This window comes from Coloeus monedula (genome assembly GCF_965178545.1).
Source record: "Coloeus monedula genome assembly, chromosome: 4".
Taxonomy (NCBI): domain Eukaryota; kingdom Metazoa; phylum Chordata; class Aves; order Passeriformes; family Corvidae; genus Coloeus; species Coloeus monedula.
In genome coordinates this window covers 64,074,255-64,100,092 of record NC_138784.1, presented here as the reverse complement: position 1 = coordinate 64,100,092, position 25,838 = coordinate 64,074,255, and the positions used below count along the sequence as shown (strand labels likewise).

The 25,838-nt window shown below is 39.9% G+C and overlaps 1 protein-coding gene across 1 annotated transcript in view; it reads right to left on the bottom strand.

The window, feature by feature from the left end:
- Nucleotides 1-707: 707 nt before the first annotated feature.
- RELN (reelin) overlaps nt 708-25,838 on the bottom strand; it is a gene marked incomplete at its 5' end in the record, with an annotated part of 273,918 nt that continues 248,787 nt past the window's right edge. Inside the window, 17 exons of the mRNA XM_082280292.1 lie at nt 708-811; nt 9,974-10,072; nt 10,472-10,669; nt 11,666-11,885; nt 12,693-12,850; nt 13,181-13,342; nt 14,124-14,197; nt 15,777-15,952; nt 16,476-16,718; nt 17,121-17,227; nt 18,463-18,638; nt 19,658-19,835; nt 20,112-20,326; nt 21,124-21,278; nt 22,028-22,284; nt 23,392-23,585; nt 24,904-25,081. Coding sequence (XP_082136418.1) covers nt 715-811; nt 9,974-10,072; nt 10,472-10,669; nt 11,666-11,885; nt 12,693-12,850; nt 13,181-13,342; nt 14,124-14,197; nt 15,777-15,952; nt 16,476-16,718; nt 17,121-17,227; nt 18,463-18,638; nt 19,658-19,835; nt 20,112-20,326; nt 21,124-21,278; nt 22,028-22,284; nt 23,392-23,585; nt 24,904-25,081 — 2,887 coding nt within the window. The 3' untranslated portion in view covers nt 708-714. The remainder of the gene's footprint in view (nt 812-9,973; nt 10,073-10,471; nt 10,670-11,665; nt 11,886-12,692; nt 12,851-13,180; nt 13,343-14,123; nt 14,198-15,776; nt 15,953-16,475; nt 16,719-17,120; nt 17,228-18,462; nt 18,639-19,657; nt 19,836-20,111; nt 20,327-21,123; nt 21,279-22,027; nt 22,285-23,391; nt 23,586-24,903; nt 25,082-25,838) is intronic.

The window sequence follows — 25,838 nt, the reverse complement described above, 5'->3', positions numbered from 1 at the left end:
TAGAAAAAAGTTTAATGTCAAGCATTCTTTTTTTATCCACAAAACAATGCTAACCAACAGACATATCAAAGAATAAGACTGAAGGATATCAACGCCTTTACAACTACTTTTGCAATTATATTCTGGATTAGGTACTTTGATGATCTTTTTTTAATACATTTTTTAAGAAGGTAAATAGCCCAAAAATCAGCAGCAAAAATATTACAACAACAAAACAAGTAAATACAGTGCCAATGTGTCATGTTGTAGAAGAGAATACAAAGAGGACAAACAATGATAACTTAATCTTATAAAATGACACAGAGCTGAAATACAGTGCACTTAAATACCTATGTGACAAAGAATGTTAAATTCTGTACTTAGTACGTAGATTTTTATAAACATAAAATCTGAAAAGTCTTTGTGCTTAAACTTTTTTTCCTGTTAAACAGAATTAGTTGCTTACTTCCAATACTGCCACTGTAACTGATATTACAACAGATCACAATTTTCACAGACACATCAACATTAAAACATTTACCTATGAGAAAATAAGTCACTTCTCATTAGTTCACAGTGCGAAAAAGTGGTGTATACTCTGTCTTGAGAAAGGCTTTCAGTTATTCATCAAGCCAGTTGCAGAAAAGTCCTGATACCAGATGCAGTGCTAGACTCAGAGAATGGAAAGCAACACATCACATGTTGGGAGGAAGAAAAAATAAATTTCTCGTTTCTTCATGGATATCGTCTAAGTGACCTTCGTCTTCTGTTGTAGAAATGCCTGAGCCCATGTTGCCGTGAAAAATTCATCATGTAATTTTGTTTGCGAGTGCTGTTGAAATCAAAGGGTGGAAGAAGGAGAGAGTGTCAGTTTCTTATATACATAGTGTAAATGCTTTTGGAGCAGTGAGCTAGTGGGAGTGATTCTTCTTTGTCCTTGCATGACTTTTTAAGTCTGTGCAAACTGGTGTGAAGCATACCCTTTGTTTAACTTCGACGTACAAGGCAATTGAGAATCTGTCCCACTTGGCTTTCATTTACAATTCATTACCTTAGGGAAAGGTTAAGAGCTTTCAGCTGATGAAAACTGGTGCTGCCTAGGGCCAGATTCACTAAAACTGTATGCACACTTCATAGTGTTTCTCTATGGGGGTTTTGTACTCCAGTTATCCTTCTTTGATCATTAACTACTTTATCTTGAGAAGAAAAGCTTTACTCCACTTAGTTATCTTCTACTTTTACTTTACAGGAAGTGAAGTACAACACTTTTATTCAGATTTATGTTTCCCGCCCCTGTGCACTCTCTTCCAAAAGGAAAGGAAGATCTGGGAAATAAGCATCATCATGTCTGGGAGGAGACCAAGCAAGAGAGCTCATTTGCAGCCAAATTTAAGAAGGCACCCTTGTTTGGAAGACCTATGTGGAGGACAAGGCCCATCCCACCTAATGCAGATTTCTACTTCTCCCACTGGGGGAAGAAGGAACCACGAGAGGGCAGATCTGTGAAGACCTGCAGTCAACAGATCTCCCATTTGTGCATTCAAGGAATGTTTTCACTTGTGAGTTTTGTCTGTGAGTAAGAAGTGAACACTCATAATGTAGTAAGTCATACTTTCCTCTCTAGTGCATAAGCTTGTTTTTAGTGAATGTGGCCCTTAGGAAAAAGGAGTAATTGTCTGCTTTGCAAAATAACTATGATTCTCCACAAGCAAAAATAGGTTTTGTTGTAGTATGATAATTTAATCTAAAACAGTTTGTCTAACAAAATTATACCCTTTTCTACAGCTAATCTTGAACACAATTGACTAAACTGGTCAAAAGTTGTCAAGTCAAAATCTAGACTATAAACCTCTAAGCAAATCCAAGTCACTTCCTGACTAGTTTTCCAAGGCTTTGCAATTTTTAATTTTTGGGGTTTTTTTTGCCACTGGAATGTACAAACAAGGATGAAAAAAAGACCGGGCTCCTGGTGACAATGAGAGAAAACAGATGTACACTTGGCACAGCTTTTGGCACTGTCCCAGTAAGGTAGATCTCTAGAGCATCTGGCAATTGAGAGAGGGGTTAATGTTGACTTATTCAAGTGAAAAGGAAAGGTCTGTGCTGATGTGTGAGAGATTGATAGTGGCGAGTGTATGTAACTTTAATGCCATTTGGTAGCTCAAGTGCAAAGCAGCACTGCACATCAGTCTTCATTCTGGTCCTTAAGTCATCAGGTTGGAATGTCACCCTTGCTGCAATGCCAGGTGTCTCACTGATGAAGGCAGGAGGGAAATTATGACCCCAAACCTGCTCCTGACAGTGGCTGCCATTGAAGCTTGAAGAAGTTCTTAATTTTGCCTTCCCATTAATTCCCATTTCTTGGGAAGTGTGTGGTTCCTCAGAGACACAGGGCCTTCAGGGCCACATCCCACCTCTCAGGAGAGCATCCTAGCCATGAGGTGAGGATAGAGCACCTATCTGCTGGGAGAAGGCTGCTCTGCAGCCAAAATACAGCAGATGGGCCTGAGAGAAAGCACAAGCCCAACTCTGAGCAGCTTTGCTCTGGGTACATGGGATCAAACAGAGTCTGCCAAAGTGTTTGGCTGAAAAAATTGCCATTTCTGGACCTGGTCAGATTTAAAAGTGAGCTTGGCTGTGAGAACCTCAGCTTGGGCAAGACTTGGACACATGGATGGGGCACATGCTGAGCTGCAGTTCTTGGCCCAGGAGCCTTTGTCCCATCTCCATCCTGCCTTTGGTCTGCTTATGTTCAGCAACAGCTCAGCAGAGATGTTCAGGACTCATTTTGGACACTGCTGTGTGCACCTGGCCTCTATTTCACTTCAAGTGACCAACCATTTTGTATCTGGTCTTAAAGGGATGGTAAAGATGTTTAAAACAATGAACAAACAAAAAAAGAAAAGGAAAAGAAAGAACTGAAAAAAGGAACAAAGAAATGCTTACCTAGTAATGCAGAAGAGATTTATTTATTTTATGTATCTAATTTTGTTCAATTGGAAGATGATCAAGGTGTTAGAAAGAAGCATATATTTATGTCTTACACTGAACACCATAGCAGTGCAGTGTGTGAAAAATAAGAGAAATCTAAATTCTCGGGAACTAAATGCTTTTTTTTTTTCCTTGCAGTAATGTAGTTCAGACTTGTCCTCACTGACATGAGACAGACTTTCCAACTGCTGGCTGGATGCCACAGAAAAACTTGATGCCTGCTATAGAAATACTATGATTTTCACTCTTTCCATGGGTAAATATGTAGACCCTATGCATTATAGTATTTTATCATATTGCACCACAAAATCAGAGTAGGTCTATATTTTATTTTTTGGAATTAATTTTATATATTGGTAGGAGGCAAGCACTGTATAAGGGAGATCAATAGTGCTTTATAGAATCACAAGAAGAGTTACATAATATAGTCTCCAAGAGTACTTGCACATTCCTTGCATTTGGTGGGTGCAAAAATGCTTTCAATACTATTAGTAGTAATTTTAATTTTTATTTTTACTGACTGATTAAAGGCTTTACCGTACTTTTGCTGTTGTTTTCTTGTTCAAAACACCCAAAATGTGCTGGGCAGCATCAAGCTATATTAGGAATAGACCCCCTTCCATGATGGTGTGGTGGGAACTTTTGTTTCAAAATCAGTGGCAATTTGAAGACTGTTTTGCGAGTGTGTAATGGACTGGTCAGCACCTGCTGAGCCTTCTGTCTTTTCTGTGCATTTATTGAACCATCAGTCAACCAGAAAAGTTCAGATCCAAAGTAGTTATCTGTGTATTACTGATGGAGCACAGAGCAAAAGAACAATTAACAGGAGTGACTATTGTACAATGTTTGACAGTTTTGAGTGCACTATTTAAAAGTAAACAGAAGATAACACTGCTTGAATTTATGTAGGAAATTCTAAGAAACTTTCCAATGAAGTATCTGGAGTTGTGCTAGTTGGATGAAAGCAATATGCAGACTGTAACAGAAGAGCAAAGTTAAAACTATCTAGGGCATGTTCAAAAAATACCTACAATAAAGCAATTTATGAGAAGGAGTCTCTCTGGATCTTTAGTCTTTAGCAGAGCATTATGTTTATTGCATGTTTCCTAAAGCACAATTTGAACTACAAGGCTGCAATTTAAAGTTTATAAAAATGGAACATAGCCAAATGGAATGAAAAATACACAGCACATAACCCCAGTATATACTAATGTCATTCATTATTTCTGTGTTTTTAATTGACAGGGCACAAAACAGGAACAAAATGGAAACAAAAATATTTGAATAACAAAATTAAACATGAAAAAAGCCTTAGAACACAGCAAAGGTATGTCCCTCAAGACTATGCTTGGAGTAAATTTTGGTGCTGAATTACAAATGCTTTGTTAGGCAGGTACTGTAATGAAAAAAGTCAAGTGCTCTGACTGAAGTTCTGAGGGCTCCTATCAATGACAAATATTCTTTGGCTTTGGTGGAGTCAACTTGAACCCAGAGCTCAGTAATGTACTGGTTAGTGTTATCTATTAACTGCAACAGCACAAAGCAGCTGGGTTCCATGAAATGAAAGAACTACCTGGGGACACTGGTTTGGTGTCTAAGGGGCAGGTGTGGCTGTGCCACCATGCAGATTGACTGACATACACTGCCTGGCTGTGGCTACATCTCTGTGGTCATTTATTACAGAAAAAAGTGGGAATTGCCCCTTGGCTGCCCATACAGTGCTCTGGGTGCTATCCATTGGCAGGTCTCACTGTACCCTATCAGAAGCAGAAGAAGGAGAAGTCCTTCCCCCCCACAGCCTTGGTGAATGTCCCACTGCAGTATGTCACAGTCTGCTGAACAGTTTCTGCTAAGTTTAACTTCCCCCAATGCTCACTGAGGATGCGCTGCAGGATCAGGGCCCTTATGAGCTATGTGGCACATCTCAGCATATAAATGATTTTTCTCCAACCCACCATTGACAAAATTTTGTGAAAGAGCTGTAGCTAACAGAAACACACATTAAATACTGATTCAGGGAAAGTACTTACCTTATTCTAGTGTAAAACCAATGACAGCAAACAATGAAATACAACACAAGTTAGAAAATGCCTTTCAATGCATGCAGCACTGTGATTAGTCATAAAACCCTGATGAGGTTTAGAGGCAATATAGGACTTTTCGTCTCTTTTGAAAATAAAAATTGAACAAATTATTTCCTCAGATTTCAAATCAATGTTTAGATTTTTATTTTCTATAAAATTCAGCATGCACTTTTTAGAAACATAATAGAAATGTCATAGAAGCACGAACCGCATCATATTAAATTTGGCATAAATGTTGTGAATATTCAGATAGTCACCTAATGTTTGAACTACTTATGTTCTTTACTATAAATCTGTTGATACTTAATTTAAATGCATTTTTCAAATAATTGCTTTTTACTAAAAAATATGAAGCAGATGAAAATGCTTTTCCACATGAGCGCTTCTTGTTAAATATAGAATATATAATTTGTATTTTAATAGTCCAAAATAAGGATAAACATTCTTTGTACCAAATGCAACAGAAGTTCTCACTAAATCATTTGTGCCAAAAATGTGGGAATATCTCGACAATGAAGAGCATGGAGTGATGGCTATGGAGGGATTCATTCTGCTATCTATCAGTTAACCATAAAATTGTAGGTGGGGATAACATTTCTTGCATAACATAAATTCCTTTGGATCAACGTAACAAGTTTTGGGGTAAAGAAAGCAATATCAGACCCTTAGTGTTCATCTTATAACTACCCTTTATTTCTCAGTACCTTTGACCTTGAATTAAGTTAATGAGATGTCTCTAAGGGCCTGCCCTATACACAAGGAAATGGCAGTTGAGTAATGCACATGCAAAGAAGTGTGAGGTGTGTGTGCAGTGGGCAGGCTAAGAGCTGTGCTTCCAGAGAAAATATGCAAATGAAATGCAGAGTTAGACATCGGCTCTTCGTAGGGCAGAAGTATAGGGGCACAAAAAAGCTCTATTTCTTAAGCCTGGGATAAAATACATTTTTATCCTAAGAAGAGCCACATGGAACACATGAGAGTTGTGCCCAAAGCTTTCTTTACAAATGGAGAGAAAAAACCCTGCACTAATGAGAAATAATCAGCACTAGCTATAAAAGGGACTGGAAAACATAACAACTTGTATCTTCTCCCCACCACAGGACAGACATCAACTGTTGTTAAGTTGGCAAGATCAATTTAATGTATAACATTGTTAACACAGGTATTTGGTTTCACCTGTTTAAAAGAGGTGCTCAATTAAAGCACCATTTGCAGCTGCATCGCAATCTTTAAAATTCTGCTTTTTAATGAGTGATTCAAATAGTTCAATCAAAAGTGGAATGATTTTAAGTAACGTACAAAAGGATCCACCTTTGGCCTTCTTCTATCACTGCCAGGTATTTTGCATGCATGTATAATCTGCAGGTTGATTTTTTTCCCCCCCAGCAATTTTTTTGGGAGCAAAGAGGAATCAAAGAAATGGCATCCTGAAGCCATGTTTGCTGATGAGAAGGATGGTGGCCCTTGACTCAGAAATCAGTTGAACTGAACAGTGTCGTGCCCTTGACTGCGCGTCAGCTGTAGCAGTATCTGCACTACGACTTGACAGCTAGGCCTGTGGCAGAACTAATTTCAAATCTTTGGATTGCTGAGAAGAGTTGGGCCATGAAAGCAGGTATTCACAGATCTGCCCCTGGGGTGAGCACTGTAGGGGGGAGCAGGGATGTCCCCTATTTTGGATGGGAAATAAAATCAAGAAAATCCTTATTTGCTTTACATCCCTACAGACCAGCTCTCCCTGCTGGCAGGTGCTTTCCCTGCTTGCCCTCTTACTCCAGCCCTTAGTCTGCTCAAGGAGAGCATGGCTCCCTTGCCTGTGGGCTGAGGAAAAGCTGGCACAGCACCTAGGTGTGTACCTGGGGGTGCAGGCAGTCAAGCCAGCACTTAGGCTGGGAAAATCAGACCTCCATTAGCCCACAGAGTAATGAAGAAAACACAGGAAGAGATGTGTGGAAAGCCAGGAATTTATCTATGTCCCAAACCACACCTCCTAGTGTAGGTTGGCGCCTTGCTCTATCCCCTCATGGGCTAGAGGCTTGCCTGCTGCATCAACATGGGTAAACAGGTCACAAACATGAAAATCTAGGACTGAAACCAGGGCCAGTGAGGATAATTTTCATAGTTCTGGAGAGGTGTATGGGGTCTCATCCAGATGGGTGGTGGAGTGCAGGGTTGTAAGAGGACCGAACACAGACTGTGTTGGACATGGACCATCAACAGGTTCTTATCTAGGGATGTTCACGGCCTTCTGAAGCAAGGCCAGAGTTCCAACAGAAATTACTTCCAATTTAGGAGGCACAGATTTTTCCTAAAGTAGCCCAGCTTTGGGATGAATAAGCCAGACAGAAGCCTACTGACACTCCAATGGTGCCCTATAGAATGAATGGGAAGAGGTAATTACAGAACGCAGGTGAATGGTTTAAGTTCAGGCTGTGCCTCTCTGCAGCCCTGCCAGAGAGCCCTGGGGTGGCTATTGCCCACAGAGCTCTCTCCTGGCAATCTTGGTGGGAGGGAAGGGCACCCAGAGGTCACTGACTTCTTGCCTCTTGCTGCAGAGCTGCCTGGGAATGGGGGCTTGCTCTTCCCAGGAGCAGGCAGGGCTTCTGTACCTTTTATTGGAAAATGTAGGAATATTAAGAATGAAAGCTAAGTCCTATGCCTAGTACTCACAGTGTGAATTCTGGTAGCCCTGGTGTGTGCAGGATCATGTAGGGTAAGTGCTAACAGATACTGACCCAGGCTCCCTTCTGATAACCTGAAGCACTCCATGGAGGTGACTGAATGTCTTCATCATTTTACAGGTGAAGAAACTGAAGTGCTGGGGGTAAAGTGACCACTGTGAGGTGGCCAAGTGAAACAGCAGAGCTACAGGAAAACCCATATGAGAGTATTTATCGATAAGGAAGTGTGTCCCCTTTCAGAAAACTTGTGAGTTATTTGCAGATAAATTTCAGGAGGTCTACAGAGTATTTTGATTAATTACAATGTGCAGCTAGAACTTAAGCAAAACAGAGGAGTCAAAGGCATCTGTCAGGACTGAGCACATGCCAGCATACGAATCAGATGTACCATGGCATGTAATTCTGCCCTTCCTGAGAGCAGCATGTCTCACGTGTTGTAGTTAGCAGGGAATGGAGCTCCACATCTGGCCTTCGGGAAATAAGCAGTAATGGCACCGTGTTTCACAGGACTTGGTAAGGGAGAAATCAGTCCAGTTTGGTCTGTCTTTGTGCACTGTACCAGGTGTCACTTGAACAGGGTGGAAATCCTCTGTCTCTAGCCTGATATTTAGGGCAATTTTCAGAAGAGCCTTAAAGCTCTTTAACAGGACTAAAATAATAAAATAATAGAAAGGAGGAGGCACTGTCTGCCCACCTGGTTCCTTCTCTAGGCAAGGTGTGATTACTTGCTATGGCCATTGCAATGTAACATATCTCACGACTTCTTGTTACCACTCAACTTGTGTATCTAGTCTATAGCCTGGCAGATCTCATTGTCAGAGAAGTTCTCCACATTTCAGCCTCAGAATCACTTTTTAAAGATCTGTTCTATTCCTACTTATGGTCCCTAATTCAGTGCTTGGATTGATGGGTAACATTATACTTTATTTTTTTTCTTACACAATTTGTTCTGTTCATTTTATTTTTAATTGCAATGTAGAAAGACGTGAATATTTTAGAATGACCAGTTCCCTTTTCCATGGTTTTCTAAACTGTGAACTTCCTGCAGCTCATACTCTTCCATATCTTTCCTGATGCAGCATCATACAGCCATTGATTAAAACAGAAGTCATATCCATCTCTCTCCTCTGTTCCTTCCAGTTTTAAGCTTAATGTTATGGAAGCAGAGCCCAGCAAGGTGTGTAAAAGCAGCGGAGGGTGTAAAGTTACTCAGTGTTGGGACCAGTCTGGTTTGGGGTTGATATGAGTGCCATGCAAGCTGGTGCTTCTCGGTGGAAAGAACAGGACTAACTAGCAATCAGACAATTCATTTTTGCTACTGTTACAAAACATTACTTGCAGTGTCTCTGCTAATTCAGAAACCTCATGGCTATAGTTACATGGTCTAGAGGTTATCTAAGCCTAATTTCTTCACTGCTGTTTTTTAAATTGTTCAATAAAAAGAATGTTTGAACCTATCTATGGAGCAGGCTCGCCTCTCTCTGCCAACCACTGCCAGCGATGAGTTCCTGCCCAGGAAGCCACTAGAATTTCACTTCTACTGGAACTAAATTGTTAGAGAAAAAGCAGGTCATCTCTTCATGATGCAACACAGGAAAAACGGGTTAGCTGCCAGCGAAACCCATCTCAAGAATGGGAGAATCAGGAGGGTGCAGACTTGGTAAAATCTTGACAAGGGGATGAATATAGAGCTCGGACCATAGGAACCTGATATAGTGAACCCTGTTTCTGAACAGTATCCTTCTTACTAAAAAAGGAAATGAATAAGGCATTAGTTGCTAACACGAATTTTTAAGAGGCACAACAACATTACTTTGTGCAATGAACAATACAGAAAAATCTTTTGTATCCTTGAAAGGATATAGATCAGCCTTACACGGCAGCACAACGTTGAACAGGAATATCCTTTCTTAGGTCCCAGCAAAATAGTTTTTTAACAGTCATTGCTGCATTACAGGACCACAGCAATACTTGGAGGTGATAAAGCCCCACTTTCCCTCCTGCATTTTTCCATAGTGCACAACACACCCCCCTGCTGTGCCACTTACTTTGTGTTCATCTCAACTACTGACTTGCAGTCAGGGCAGAGCATCAGGAAAGATAGGATTTTAAAGGTTTCCATTTGAGAAAGGATTCCCTGGGCCACAATGGTTCTTACTGAGCTTAACACCCATGTCATGCTGGAGAAATTTCAGTGCTTTCTGAGGTGGGGTGGGATGAGGTGAAGCTGATACTCACAGGACGACTTCTACGTGGTCCAAAGCCCACTGATCATGACCTGTTCCGTTGTGACGGGGCTGCCACCAGCGCAGTAAGACTCCTTTCATTCGTGCCTCCCTGTCACACAAACATAAGAGCCTGTGAGGGCTGCAGACTACTGGTGTTTTGCATATCCCTATCTATCCCCAAATGGGAACTGAGAGCAAAGTCACATCATTGTTTCTATGTCACTGAACATCAACACATTGTACGTGTAAAACGTTTAATGGTTAAAAATGCACATAGATAAGGAGGATTTTTTCCTCATCTTCAAAACAAGTATTCTTTCTGTTTTTCTTTCAAGTGCATTGATAAACACTAGCCTGGAATTTCTTAATCAGCCTTCCCTTTAAGTCATCTTCTTTGTCTACCCTCTTCATCAACCTTTTTTTTTCAACAGTGATGCAAAGATAGGTTATTTCTTAGCAAAAATGTAACTTGTGCATTTAGAGGTAATGAATGTGACTGGGTACTCACAAGGGAACGTTATAAGACACTCTTTGGGCTTGTATAAAGTCCTTTGGCTGATGCTGTGCAATTACTTGCCATGTAATTCCATTATTTACACTGTACTGGAGGAGCACTGCCTTGTCTACAGTGTTAGGATCACTCAGATTGGTATTGCAACTGTCTGTTTGTGAAATACTTCCAATTTGCAAAACAAACATGATTTTGCTGTAAAACACAGAGAGAAAAGGTATTTTCAATATGCAAAAGTATTCAAACAGGAATAGCATTTCTAGGTTTATTGCAGTTACCTTATCAAAACTTGGAGCATTTTCAAGAATCGTTACTTTAACATGCAAAATAAACTGTTTGCATATCTTTAAAACACAGCTCCCCTTTCAAAATAATAGTTTACTGTGTGTAACATAATGTTGCAGGCAGTAGATCCAGTTTTGCAATATATCTGCACAAAACTGAGATGGATAAAAATGCAAATATGTAAATGAGTGTATGAAAAGTTTAACAAGGACAAATAAAGGTTGAATATAACAAAGTGCCTAAAAATATATATCAAATTCTTCCTGGGTGTTCGAGTAAGAAGAGAAGAGTCTGATTTATATCTGGCCCATTGGCCAATTCATCCTGTTTCTAATCTTGCTTTGGACAACTAAATATAAACCAGTCCTGAAAGCTGTCACTCTACTAAGAGCCAGCACAGGCTGGTTACATTTGTTTTTCCATGGCCAAAGAGGCTCAGTAGATGAAAAAGATACTCCTGTTCGTTGTCAGGTGAATATAATTCTATTTGACAACTGAAATGGGAAAATGAGCCTGTAATTACTAAATAGCATCTTTAGTCATAACCATCGTGGAGGCCCATACAAACATGGAATTTGTCTTATCAGTTCAGGCACTAGTCCAGGCAGTCTGGTGTCCAGTCTTTGCCAACAGCTTCATTGTCAGTGCTGGCTTACATAGACAGAGCTCTGTTGAGCATGATGAAAACATTTGACCTTTTCATTTGACATCCTCACTCTCCATCTCCCAAATTGAAGTCACAAAGCATTTTGCCAACCCTAATGTTTCCTGCCAGCCACATCCAACTGCATGGCACAGCCAGGTCAGTCCATTCTCATCAGTACTGGCCCACATGGCTGCACATACATGTGAAGAGTTTTCTTTCTCATGAATTGTTAAAAGAACTGTTTAGGCTCAAAGTACTACCTTGCTCGGGTGAGATCCAGAGGCTTGGTCACAGCTTGTCTTATTTGACATCCATTAAAGTAGAGTGAATCTCCATGGGCGTAGGGTGCCAGCTGTCCACATCCATTCCCTATCACTCCCCCCTGAATGGTTTCCCAGTTTATTTCAGTGACTCTTTCAGATTCAAAATTATCTTTAATATAACTTGGCAGATCATGGCTGAAAACAGAGCAGTCATCACCTAAAAATGGCACAGTGAAGTTGTAAAACACACAAAAATGGAAAGAATGGAGAAAATTGAGTTACAGGTCATTGTAATTCCATTCAAGGTTGTGGCTCAATATACAGTGTGGCTCAGTATACAGCCTGAATATATTTCAGCAGATACATTAATAATGTGCACATTGATATACAGCAGTTATTTGTACAAAATTGAGGCTGTGAGTCTTATTTTTACAGCAGTATAACTTCAAGAACTGCAATACAGCTTCTCCTGTTTTGCATTGATGCCAACAGGAGAAACCTCAAATTGCTGGTTGAAGGCAAATATGTTTAAAAACTCGGAAGGGATCTGATTTTATGAAGTTATGAGGCTCTCCTGGAAGACATTAAACACTGGCTCCACTCCCACAAAGCACTTAGAGTTTACCAAGGGCACTCAGGTACCATTAGGCATGTGCTTAGCTGCAGTGAGGTGTTAGAGCAGAACACTCTGTCCTGATGGGGCACGGAGTCCCTTATAGATGCCAGTCACCAACATCTGGATACCACTTGCGCATCCTCTGGGATGCACCCAGAAGGATGTTCAGGGGTGGAAGCCAGTTCTGGGTAATCAATAAAGGCTGGATGGACTTTACATACAGTGCCAGATAGGAGAGACTGCTGACTCAATACAGTTTCCAGCTCTGACAAATTATTAATATTGAATTTGTTACTCAGACATTCCAGTGATGAATTTTGACATGATACATAATTTTATCTTTTTGTTTAATTTTGAGCTAGATTAGACTGTAGTAGAGGTACAAGAGAGAAATTGAAGAAATGGAACCTTGGTATCCTTCATCACAGATGCAAATGGCTCCAGTCGTGCAATACCCATGGCCACTGCAGAGCTTCGGGCACGCTTCCCCGATGTACACGTGATCGATTGCCCAGCTCTGCTTCTCTAGTTCTTCTCCCTTCTGAATCCACCTGAACTGAGTTGCACTGCAAATTCCAAAATCCAAATACTGTATTACAATATGTAGCATTAACCACATCTGTACAGTGATGTTCTAGTATACCAACAGCAAATGTAACCAAAAATGTCATATAGGGGGCTGTGACTTCAATAGTTGGAAAGACCCACCCTGCTACATCATTTGCCGTAGTGACTTATAGTAACAAAAAACCTCCTGAAGAATATGAGTTATGTATCAGATCTAAATCCTGCAATAAGGAATCATTTTTAATTCACCAGTTGCTCCTAGTAAACTGTGCCAGCAAGACAGCTGTCATTTTACAGATCCACAGTGAGCTGACCTTTCAGTAACCTACCTGGATGAGACATGGTCAGGCAGCTGGATAGTTATTCTTCTCCACATGGAGGTATTGACAGAGTTATAGATGGTAGCTTCATGGAATTGAAATGGGGAGCAGCCAATGCTATTAGATGAGGAAGGAAGACAGTGTGTCTGGACAAGTTGCCATGAGTCTGTCCTGTAGCAAACAAAAAAAAAGAAAAAAAATTTTAGAACCACTGAAAAAATAATGAAAGGAAAACAGGTAATTTCTAAGGGTCATGACATTGCCTGTCTTACTAAACAAACACAAGAGATTGTCAGCAATAGTTTCCATACTCTGGAGCCACAAATAAACATGAGGTGAGAGGCTGAAGCACAGGTGCAGCCAGGGAGGGTTTGAATGTTGTGGAACCGTTGGTGGTGGCACATACAGCTGCTTGAGGCTGCATGACAGAAGGATTTATTTAGGAGGCTGCTTCTTAGCCTCTTTCTTACAGTGTTCAGAAGAGTCCCAATAGAATTTGCTACATTTTCACCCACAGTCATTTGAGCACAGAATATACTTTCATTTTTACAAATTATGACATGCTGCTATTCTACAGCACATGAGGCAGTGTTATTGTTAGCTAAAGACCAATTTGGAGTTAAATAACTCGCACTTCATTACAGCTTGGTCCTGTATCCTACTAAAACACTTTCCTGGAGATGTGTTTTCCTGTGAGCACAGTTTTAACAGGAACATGCTCATGTCTGTAACTGCAAGCTCAATGCCACGAATCTGTCAACATCTGGGATAAATTATAAAGAGAATTTATGGGAGTTATGTAGACAAATCCCAGTGCTTGCACACCGGCTTTGTTCAGATTCTGTTACAACATGAATAGCAAAGTAATTGCTTTAATAAATAAAAGCTCACTAGGTTTTTAATGTCATACTCCTTTTTTTTTTTCAGGTCTGTGTATTCTGCTGTCATTTACCTGGCATCCTTTGTATACTCCAGCATCACTGAGTGGAGGTCCCCACAAGAATTTGCCTCACAGCCAACCACGATCTATAGCACAAATAAAATCAACTGCTATAACAAGTCAGGTAGACATTTAAAGTGATACGTAATCAAGTTATGTTCTTTTTTTTTCTTTATTGGGTGTATAAGGGATTGTAAACTTAGAACTTGGGCTAAATCCATCAAAAGTGGATGGAAAACAAAAGACACAGTACTTCAGGCACTGCTTTTACTTAAAGAATTTTACTTTCTTGCTACTTTTATTTCCTAACAGAATCCTAACACTTCATTTCTAAAGTCCAAATTAAATATATAAACAAACTTTGTTTCTGAAACAAAAAGATATGGTAGTTCCTTGGCATTTCCAAAAGTGAAGCACCTATAAAGTTTAAAATTCATAATGATAAACATGTGGACATAAACTTTAAATCAGTCCAATTTAGAAACAGAATTATTCTGAATATTTAATACAATAGACATATTTGTTCCATATTACAGTAGAACGATTACAGCACCCAGTATGCATTACTGATTAGATAGTAAGATGCTAAATTTCAAAACCAAACAGAAGCCATGCTAGAGCTGAGTTTAGAAATAAAATCTTTGCTGTGAGTGGTGAAGAAAGAGGGGGAGAGAATCAGGAGAGAAAAACTCTGCAATGAGAGTTTAGTAATATGAACTATTAAATGCTGATGGGTTATCATAATTTTGGTCTTAAAACAGGAAAAAGAAGATAGGCTGGGTAAAATAAGCATCTTGGGGAGGGTCTTGACATTCAGTACTAAAAAACATAAGAGTCTTCTCTTGTATATAATTTCTTTGGCATGCTGAGTGGGGGAAGCAGTGCTTTAGGGATTATATTAGACAGTCAATATAAAATAGGTAGTGAGTAGAGAAAAGGTGAAAATACTGATCAGTGGAAGATGGAAAATTCTGGAACTGTCTTGTCAAACAGGAGAGCAAGAAAAAAACCATAATAAGAAAATGGATTAGTATTTTGATAACCCTACTTTCACGTTACTCCCTGGTTTACTTAAGACAGGGTGCTTGAAGAATGACCAAGAACATTTCTGGAAAACAACTACTTGTTGCCTTTGGCCCTGTGTAGAATTCTACCTTAAATCAAAGCAAAATACTCAGAAATGTTTCTCGGATTGTTTAGGACATTTGCCATGACACAAGTAAGTAGAAAGGGTACTTCTACTTGAACACACTTGCATTTTCCATATGACACTTTTCTCCAGCCTGCTTCTCCCTTGCCTTTTCTGTTTCTTCACGAATTAGGGGAAAATAGTTTATTCTGCATGGCATCTATTCTCACCTTAGAAAATAATTCCTACTGTATCTGATGATCCAGTCATTTCAGGAAAAAGATATTAGACTTCCAATCCCTCTGACTAACCCCAAAAGCATACAGACTGTCAGAATATTCTGACATTTTACATTCATGCAGCCTTTCTGTTTCTCAATACCTACACTTCATATTTTCCTTTAATTGCTGGTAAAAAGTCACTATTAATTTATTCATCCAATCGAGCATCCTAGTTGGAAGAAGAATAATTTCTGGACACACATTAGATGAATTTTCATTGTGTTGTTTACTTTGGAGAGAGAGAACATTTCTTACTTTAAACTGCATCATGTATCCTGGCTGTATAATGAGCTCCCTGGAGGACAGGATGTTGTGTGTTTTATCCTTTTTCTTATTTGGCCAGTAGAGATGGAATGATGGATTTCCACAGAACCCTGCAGTTCTGACTGCATTAGGGTAAAAGCTCCAGTTTTCTTCATGAGAAGTGCCTTCTATTAAGATGAGTTAAATACAATTACTGCATTGTCTTGGTAAACATCAAGGCTTAGTAATGAATCCACAGAATCACTAGATAGAGTACTTTAGTGATATAGACACTACATTTATGTTATCTGTAATGACACACAGCAAGCTACTAACAGACATAATAAAGACAATCATTTCAAGAGAGGTAATTAAAATGTTTAAATAATAGTACTTTTAAAAAACATGATGAAACAAAAGTATAACACCAGGAATTTAAATGAAATTAATTGGGTTGAAATAAAAAATTTTATATGTGTATATATATGTGCACACCTACATATCTGAATATACATGTATATATATATATATATATATATTTACACACTTCTATTAATAGCATGAAGAATAGCACATAAACAGTATTAGTCTACAAAATGAAAAATTTGTAGCGCTAAAATAAAAGACAGTCTGCTTGCAAGCTCTCAGGGCTCAGGTAAGATAAGAACAGATAATGCCACACAACAGGTGAGCTGTGGCAGCCTGTTTTACCATCATCAAACGTATCCACCAGCTGGCTGGGGTTGATCTCTGCTCCCCCGATCAGGATGTTGTCCAGAGCCCACTGCGCCCGGTCGGGGCCGGGCACCACGATCCCGTTGCTGAGAGTAAAAGGCTGCCACCAGCGCAGGCGGGTGGTGTTGGTCAGGGCATGCTCGGGAAGGAGGATGTAGTCGTGCCTCACTGAGATGTACTTTTGATAATCCATCTCATGGAGCAAAGTCCAGGATATCCCTATAATGAGCAGATGCAGGTTTAGCAATAAGCATATGTTAGAATATTCTAAAGAATTAAAGTAAGATAATAGGAAATAAAAAGTAAGAGCTATGTCTTCCAATAGAGCTTAACTTCTAAGGATAGTTGGCAGCTGTTACTCACTGCAAGAGTAATCTTGTAATTGTAAAAAGGAATCAACTTGGGTGGAAGCCACTGATTACTGAAATAAGGCAGGAGGATTACGGAAAACTCGTGAGAAATAGATGGAAATTTTAGATGGGGGAAAAAAACTTTACATGGACAAAAATAACTTTACAATTAAGAATTAGCTTTTTATTTTGGATCTCTGACAGCTTCTCAGGTATTCATGGTTCATGTATACAGAACCATAGCTTAGCTATAACTACAGTATATACTTGCCTCCATCAATGGAATAGTCTAGCAGCACTCCCTCCTTTCTGCAAGTCGGTCTGTGGCATGTTGTCATGTTGTTTTCACTCCCAATTCTCCCCCAGTACTGTAGAAACCTAAGAGTAAATGTATATGATCACATCTGTTAGACTTGCACAAATAGCGGTTGCTTTCCGTTTGCAGACATGCTGAAATTGTTCCAAATGCCAGCATTTTTAAGCAAGCAACATCAATGCACAAGTACTACAAAGGTTTCCAAAAACATTGCCTAGTAATTTTCATGGGAACCTCATGGAATTCAGCTAAGAACTGCCCCTGGGAGGGACTAACCCATGGCAAATGTACCAGCCAGGGACAGACTGGATGGGAGCTGCTTTGCTTAGAGTTCCCTGGGAGTCCTGGTGGAATGGGAGCTCATCATGTGTTAAGGTGCCCTTGTATCAATGAAGGACATAAAAGAAGTTGATAAACTGAGGCAAGGTCAGTGGAGGACACTGGAACAATTGGGGCCAGAGCTCCGAGCTAGTGGTCATACACTGAAAAAATAGGAAGTTCCAAATGGATTTAACGGGGGGAAAAAAAAAGCAAAAAAATCACTCTGAGAGTAACTGAACACTGGTACAAGTGTTCCAGTACAGACAGACAGTAGGATCTCTATTCTTGGAGGTTTTTAAACATCCAATGGGACAAAGTCCTGGACAAACTGGTCTGAATTCAGTGTTACCTGGCTTTGAGCATGAGGTTGGACTAGAGACTCCCTGAGGCCCCTTCCTTCCTGTGATTTAGCAAACTTGCAGAATTTCAGAAGTCAGAGTGTGTGGCTTCATTAAAGCCATGTGGTCAAGAGAAATGATGCTGAAGTTGTCCATGTCATGTCCTTAGCTTCTCTAAACTGACAGAGTTCCAATGCTCTCCTGATATGTCATCCTTTCCAACAGCATAGTAGTGGAAAGGATCTTGCCTGGGCACCAAAGAGAGGACAACCAGCAGAGGTTCTGCTCTGAGCTCAGTGAGAGACACAGCTGGTGCCTCCAGGAGTGATGCCCCAGTGACTGGTGTCTTGCCTCTTTGCAGGACAGAAGTTGCTGATTCCAGGACATTTCTGGACAAATTAACCTGCTGATTCACCTGGACATGTCTGACCCTTTCCACTGTGCTAGGGTGAGCTTTGCTCTCTGTGACTCATCTGAAAGCATCAATGCCTTGAGAATCGTAATCTCATTAGTGTCTGTCTCAGGTAGTGCTATTCTTGTGGTGGCCTAGGATTCCCTGAGCTACCAGCTATGCTGCCTGCTGATTTGCCAGTGTGTGACAGAGTTCCCCGTGACATTGACATGGCAACATGACCTACTTTGCCCCTCGCAGGTCCAGATCTTGAGTGACAGCCTGCCTCACAGTTGGACCTCCAAAATACAGAGTTGTGTCTTCTGCGAGAATTCCACACTCGGTACAGGTATTTCCACCTTCTAAGGACATCCATAAATCTGGTTTAATTTCTTCATTGTCAAAGCGCTCTTTCAGGAAAGTCTGTAAGCCAGGTATTTAACATAAAGCACAGGTAAGTAAGATTTTAAGCCTTTCTGATGACCACAGCTGTAACTGACCTAAACATGTTTGAAGGGCTCAAGAACACTGCAAATTTTTCTCAGGGTGACTGAACATAATCCCTTTTGGCTGAGTATTTGGCCACTTGAACTGAATTAACTAAATGTGAAAATATATTAGAGCTGGATTTTAACATATTTGGGAAGCAATCCAGCAAATTAAAATTGGCATGTGCAAATGAGTGGGCATGTTGGGTTTGTGTGGCAAGGTTTTGATGGCAGAGGGCAACAGTGGGGGACTTCTGTATGCATGGGAGAAAAAATACTTTATATTTTTCCCCAGCAAAACCAGCAATCCTGGCATTAAGGAGATAGCAGTAAAACTCCCCTAAAATTTCTGCCATTTTATCCGAACTGTCCTTAATGTGATGGATACATTACTAATTAAAAATTCCAAACAGACAATGATATTTCTTCATGTAATTGTATTTCAGATGACATGATAACTGAGAAGTTAGTTATTTTTAACTTTTAAATTAGCAATATCTAACTGGAGTCCACTCACTTGTTATTGGGTAACATGAGTAACAGCCAGGTGAATCGATTTTCTAATTTTATGCCATTTTCCTTTATTCCCTACTTCAATATGCTCTTTCACAATAAAGACAATCTTCCTATTTTGATCAAATATAACCATATGTGCAAGGGTGATTTACATCCTATAATGATGATTAAAAGATGAACAGTGAACTTTATCACAGCTTTTTCAGGCTAAGTGTTATTTGCAAAGCAACAAACCCATTCTTGAATAATGCAGTGATTTTTGTTAAAAGCAGTTTTTTTGTTAAAAAAAAAACAGATGAAAGGGCTGCAAATGGATTTGACTGTCTTCAGGCTGATAGGAATCAAAGTTAAATGTCCAGTGGGATCAATCTCTCCTCTCTCTCCTTCTCAGTCAAACACACGCCAAAATTCATTCTTTAAAACATGCAGTAAAATTACCTTCAGTGTTTGGGTCAGGTAGCAGTTTGGACCCGAATACCCAGGATCACAGATGCATTGCTCATTCAGGCAGTCTCCATGACCTCTACAGTTTTCCAGACAACCAGGGCCCAGATAGAAATTATCGATGGCCCACTGCATATCTGAGTATTTCTGGTAGAACCGGAACCTCACAGGACTAGATATGAAGAAAACCAGATACATGCATAAAACAACTTTGCTCAGATGAAGAAACATGATTAAACACAATATACTCATGATTGTACTATCTTCTGAGCTTCCACAAGTAGTGGAAGTATCTATTGAAATTGATTTTTTACATATCCATAATGTAATGAACATGAACACTGCTATTCTGCAACTTCCTTGAAAGAAAATGAATAGGCAGATGTCCTGTTGTGTTTCTAGGAAGGTACTCAATCCAAGACAAAATTAGTAGCCAATTCATACTTACTTGCCCACAAGGCTTTCAGGCAGTGAGTAGGTTACTCTTTTCCATCCTTTTGTGGGAAAGAAGACAGATGGCTGTGAGACACTCCCAGAACATTTTGGATCAGCTGGTAAGCACTGAGGTACTAAGTAACTCCAGCTAACACCAAAGTCAGTGGAATACTGCACATGGACCTGATTTTGTGCAAGCTTTTCTGAGGTTTTACATCCAACAGAAACCTAATAAAGAAGAGAGAATCAGTAATTAAGAATTAATTGTGATGGTGGAGTTTAGAAAAGCGTTTGAACCTGAACAGTGACTACAGAATTTTGCTTGAAATGATGGCAGTAACAGTGCCTGTATGGTACCAGTCATCTGAAGATCTCTTTGATATTCCTAAGATTTAGAATAGACACCATATTTTGATTTAGTTTTCTTCTAGATAGCTCACATTCTGATTTCCAGATTTTGACACTTGTGCCTTATACCCCAGTATCACATAACAAATAAAGTAAATATCCCCTCCCACACAACCTGAGATTTGAATATTTCAGAGAAGCCCACAGACTGGGGAGACCATCTTTATGGATGGATGTGTAAAGGGTTCTTGCAATTTCCATATATTGCTGGGTTATTGCCTTGATTTAGATAAAGGGGTGTACGAAGGCAAGTTTGGGTGCAGGTTTGATGTGAATGCATGGCAACACAGGAGCAGTGTGAACTACTGTGGAGCTGCTTTTCCCTCACCAAGCAGCTGTAACAAAATAGGCACCTGGTAGATGTGCAATACCCTTATTATATGATGTCCATGGAACTACAGTGCTGGAAGAGAAGAATGTGTCACCTCTGAGAACAGCCTGCAGTATTAAAGCTGACCAACACAAAGTGAGAAAAATGAGGATGGCCTAATAACAACAATTTTCCCTGCAGGGAATGGCTCTTGTGTAGGCGTATACATCATCCTACCTCCTGAAAGATCTACTTAGACCTGGAACAAAATGTGAATTTGAATAATTATGTTGCAGACAGATTTTACCTTGAACTGCATAATCCAGCCTTCTGTAGGAGTCAGGTCGTGGGTGACTGCGTAGACTTCTCTGCCATCGTGGCTCCCGCAGATCATGACACCATCAGTAGAATCACAAAATCTCTCGATTGAGCAATCATCATGGAATAACCAGTGCTCATTCACTTGAAAATTAATGGCAATGTCAGTAATAGACAATGACAATATAAATTGAACAGGGAGTAGTCTTAACCACAAAAGGTGATTCATATATTTATTCTTCACCCTACATGAGAATTATTTAGTATTGCTCCTGAGAATATCACTACCCCATCTTTCCCATGTAAATATGTATTACACTTATCACATTTATTGCTGAAAGCACCTCTTACTATTCTCTTGCATAAGCATTACATTAATGTTCAAGAACTAAGGATCTGAGACTTACTTAAAACATGAACTTCTGTTGCACTAAACAGTTTGAGAGAGCCTTTTAATGGGTGTTGCCTACATGTCTGCACAAAGTGTACCCCAGCACTGGCAGCTGTTAAGCCTTATAAACATATAGAAATGCATCTTCTACAAAATTTAGTTGTAAAAAATAACTTAATTTCCCTAAAGAATATTTTAAAAAGTTAGGAAATAGTGAACAGACACTCAGGATAAGAAATCTGCTTACAATAACCTGGCACTTCTAAATTCCTTTTTCTTTCTTTGAAATAATCTTCCAAATAAATCCATGCAGTAAAAAAATCTGCATTATATCTTTTCATTTCACTTTTTGTGAACAAAAAGCAGAAGACAAGACCTCTACAGCAATGGGATTGTCTGTGATCACTATCACAGTGAGACAAAGATTCAGAGGCTCAGCAAAATCTGCAAATCGCTGCACTGGCTTCTTGCTCCTTAACTCAGATCCAGGTGGAACGTTTACCTGTGGTTTTGTCCTCCATGACCATGTCGAAGGCGATCCTGCCAGTGGGCCCCGCGTCGGCCGGGGAGCGCTCGTGCTGCGGCAGGGGAGCGCTGCTGAAGGTGTCGAGCATCACCGTCCTCTGGTCGGCTGAGCCCGAGATCAGCACGTTGTCGATAGCCCAGTCGTTCTGGTCCAGCCCGTCGTGCTTGGGCTGCCACCAGCGGAAGCGTGTCCCCATGGTTTTGGCATCGTAGGGAAGGAGGATGTTCACAAAGCTGGAATAAAAGGTTGAAATTAGTTGTAGGAAAGCTGCAGGAGGAGGATATTTTGCAATGCTCTGTGCTGGGTGCTTTGACCAAGTCCATTCCCAATGTTTCCTAGAATACATGGAAGTTGGGAAAGAAGAAAAAGACTGGTCTAGACTATATTCCTCTAGGAGATATTGCTGAAACAAAAATCTTCCTAATCACTCCCAATGTCATCCCTGGGACAGGGGCTCAGAGGGAGGTGGGTGGAAAACATGCCAGACTGTGGCATGGTTTGAACAACCTCACTTGCTCCAGCTGTTCTTATGGGACCAAATGCAACAGTCTGGACTAGCAGTGTATGGCCATGAGGTCCTAATTAAGGGAAGTGTTAAGAAGGAGAATGTTGAAGTAAAACGAAAATTACTTTTTCAACCTGGAGCCATTCAGCAGATAGCAATGTTCCAGTACAATTTTATCTGTTCCATTGCAACAGTAGCCAATAGTACACTGAAATCTCATGTCCAATTAAAGTACTAGTGATTTCTTGGTGTGTTCGAATAAAATAACAAATTTCCCCTACATCCCCATTTTCTATGACTCTTTTAAATTAGTCAGTGAGAAAAAGGTCAGCTCACATATATGCATGATTTGAATCTCACAAACATCTGAAAGTAGGGCTTGAGTGTATCCATCCTTTTGATGGATAACTGCAGAAACCACTCTTCACACCATTTTATAACTAACTTATAACAATCAGTGATTTTATGATCTTGCCAGTAAGGAACTAGATTGCAAAGGTTAGCAACTTTAAGAACAGGATGGACATCACTACAGTAGCTATTAATTTATCTTCCTGCAACCATTTACAAATCTACCAGACTGCTACAGGTTCCTAACTATTCTTGTATTTCTGGCCTAGTGGCTGCACAAATGCTGATGCTCTCAAGTACGTGCACCATGACCATTCATAAATGCGTGTAGGACTGTACAAGCTGAACTCGTAAGGACCTAACATACAGACCACAGTAGTAATGTGTCCCACATATTATGTGTTTGTATGTTCTTGTGAAACATTCAAGACCACCTGACTTTAGCAGAGAAAGTTACACAGGCAGAAAGAAGATATCTACAAACCCAGGCTTGCTGAATTGATCATAGAAAATTTCCATTAAGAGGCTCCAGGTGATTCCACCATTCACAGAATACTCCAGCAGCACTCCTTGGTTGCGGTTATTAGGAGTTATCAGACATCCATACATGAAATAAAACTGGATGAATTCTGCACTGGTGAGGTTCAAGTCCACTGTAACTAACATACGGCTGCAGCCCTTAAAAGCAATGAAAAAATGTGTTGGCTGGTGTTGTCTGGCAAAACTTAGGTTCATAAAAATTGTTAGACTATGCAGTCACTATTAATGTAGCTTCATGCTGCAAACATTTTAAAATTGTACAAAATTTTATTAATTATTTCAAAGGTAAAGTGACTACAGAACAATATATTTTTTTTTTCCTAAAGACATAATTTCAGTCATGTTTCATCTTAAAAATTCCTGTTGTGTATTTATATATGTTGCACCTTCAGTTTTACAATATTAATGTATTCACCTTTCTTCTGAATACAAGAATTGCAGAAATCCAATGCCTCCATTGTAAATCACGAAGTTTTCCATGCAGAATTAATAAATCACTGATTATGTGCTAATGATTCAACTTATTCCAACCATCAAATGGCAAAGCAATGTTAGTATGTGTGTTTTCCACAATACCTTATATATTTCACATTGCTTAGTCTATTAGTTGGTGTCTACTTAGTCCTACTGGAATGATGTGGATATATAATGCTTCTGTTAGTTTATTTTAGAAAACTTTCGTCAGTCTGAACCTAGCTATAAATTTGACAGAAGAGATCTACAAGCATAAATTTTACATGTTTCTAAAACACTATTTTGTAATTTTTACAATCTTGAAGTTATCTGTTAGCAAACTATAGTTCAGCAGCAGTCTGGGTTATATACCTACATATGTAGCTAACCTAGGAAATTTTACTATGAGCTTACTCTGAAAACACCCACCTGTGAGACATCTGAAGGATGAGGCTACGCATAGATGCAATGTGCTCTAGGCTGACCCTGCTTGAGCAGGGAGGTTGGACCAGATGACCCACTGTGGCCCCTTCCAACCCAACCCATTCTGTGTTTCTGTGACTCTGTATTGTCAAGGACCATGTGCAAGTTATACAAGTGCAAATAGCTAGTTATTAATTTACCTCTGCAGTCTGATTAGAAGCCACACTAAACTCTGGTCTGGAAGTTCTAAGTGCTATGAGGAGGCTGTTAGAAGGAAAATTGAATGTCTACATACTTATGCTGTGCTTTAATCTATCAGCTCCTCTCAGGAGCCACACACACTGTATCTCATTTTCCTAGCTGCATCATAGCAAGGAACATAGTATCAGCTTTCCTGGAGTGTCTGTAGGACCTGTTTGACTTCGACCTTCAGCCAGGCAAAGGATTTAATTTTTAAAAATGTTTTATATGTTTAATATGTTATGCTGTTATTTTTTTAATGCCTTGCTATTTAACTTTTTAAATCAGTCCTGTTTATAGTGTCAAATGGAGCGAGCTGGTCCCTGTGCTGGACACACACCCCACTGAAGTGAAGAGCCATCCCAGAGGCGACGGCCCCGCAGACCGTGCTGAGTTTGCCCCCGTTCACCGTCAGCCAGTTCTGGTTCGAGGGGGAGCGGTTGAAGTTGTCCTTCAGCTGTGTCGGAAGGGGAGTCTCTGGCTCGTCGCAGTACAGCCCACCCCAGTGCTCGTCACAGCTGCAGAGCAAAACAAATGCACAAATCAGCTGGCAAAGGCTCTGCATGGAGGTTTAATCAGTGCCATGTTATTAAACTACCATCTCATTCTGCATAGTGGCTTCATTTACCAGTGCACAACTGGTATGTGGGGGTTTCAAACATCTGGCATTTTGCAGTTAATATGAAGCAAAAATGACTTTTTTGCAGGCTTAGTATCACTCAAGCTTCTAATACAGGGTACACTCGGTACACTCCCAAACACACTAAAATCAGTAAAATACATTGTGCTTGGATAGATAAACCAAGAGAATGTGCCAAGCCTAAAAATGTCCTGCTAATGTTAAAGTTCAAGTTTCTGTAAAATTTTAGTAGACGGGTGCTTTCTTATCTTTATATAGTTCTCCCTTTTTTTTTCCCTCTGAAAAATGTTCTTGTAATGTGTCAAAGACTGGATAACAGCTTGGAACTGTGTTCTGCTACTATGAGATTTCACCAGGGATATTGTGTCTTGGTACTTCAGTGTTGTCAGGATAGAGGAGAACACAATAATATGTCTATTCTGCAGTGAAATATATTTCTATCAAAGACAGGCACAGTGCAATGTATTTGTCACTGTGCAATACAACCATTCTCCCATTTCTGTTGCCATTTGTGGCTGGAAAAAAAGCAATACATCCATCTGGAAGGTATTTCTCTGTTGCCAAAACAAGCAAGTCTGGGGGTTGTTGTTCGCTAGCTTTGCAGGACTCTTTGTGGATTGTTACACAAACGGTTT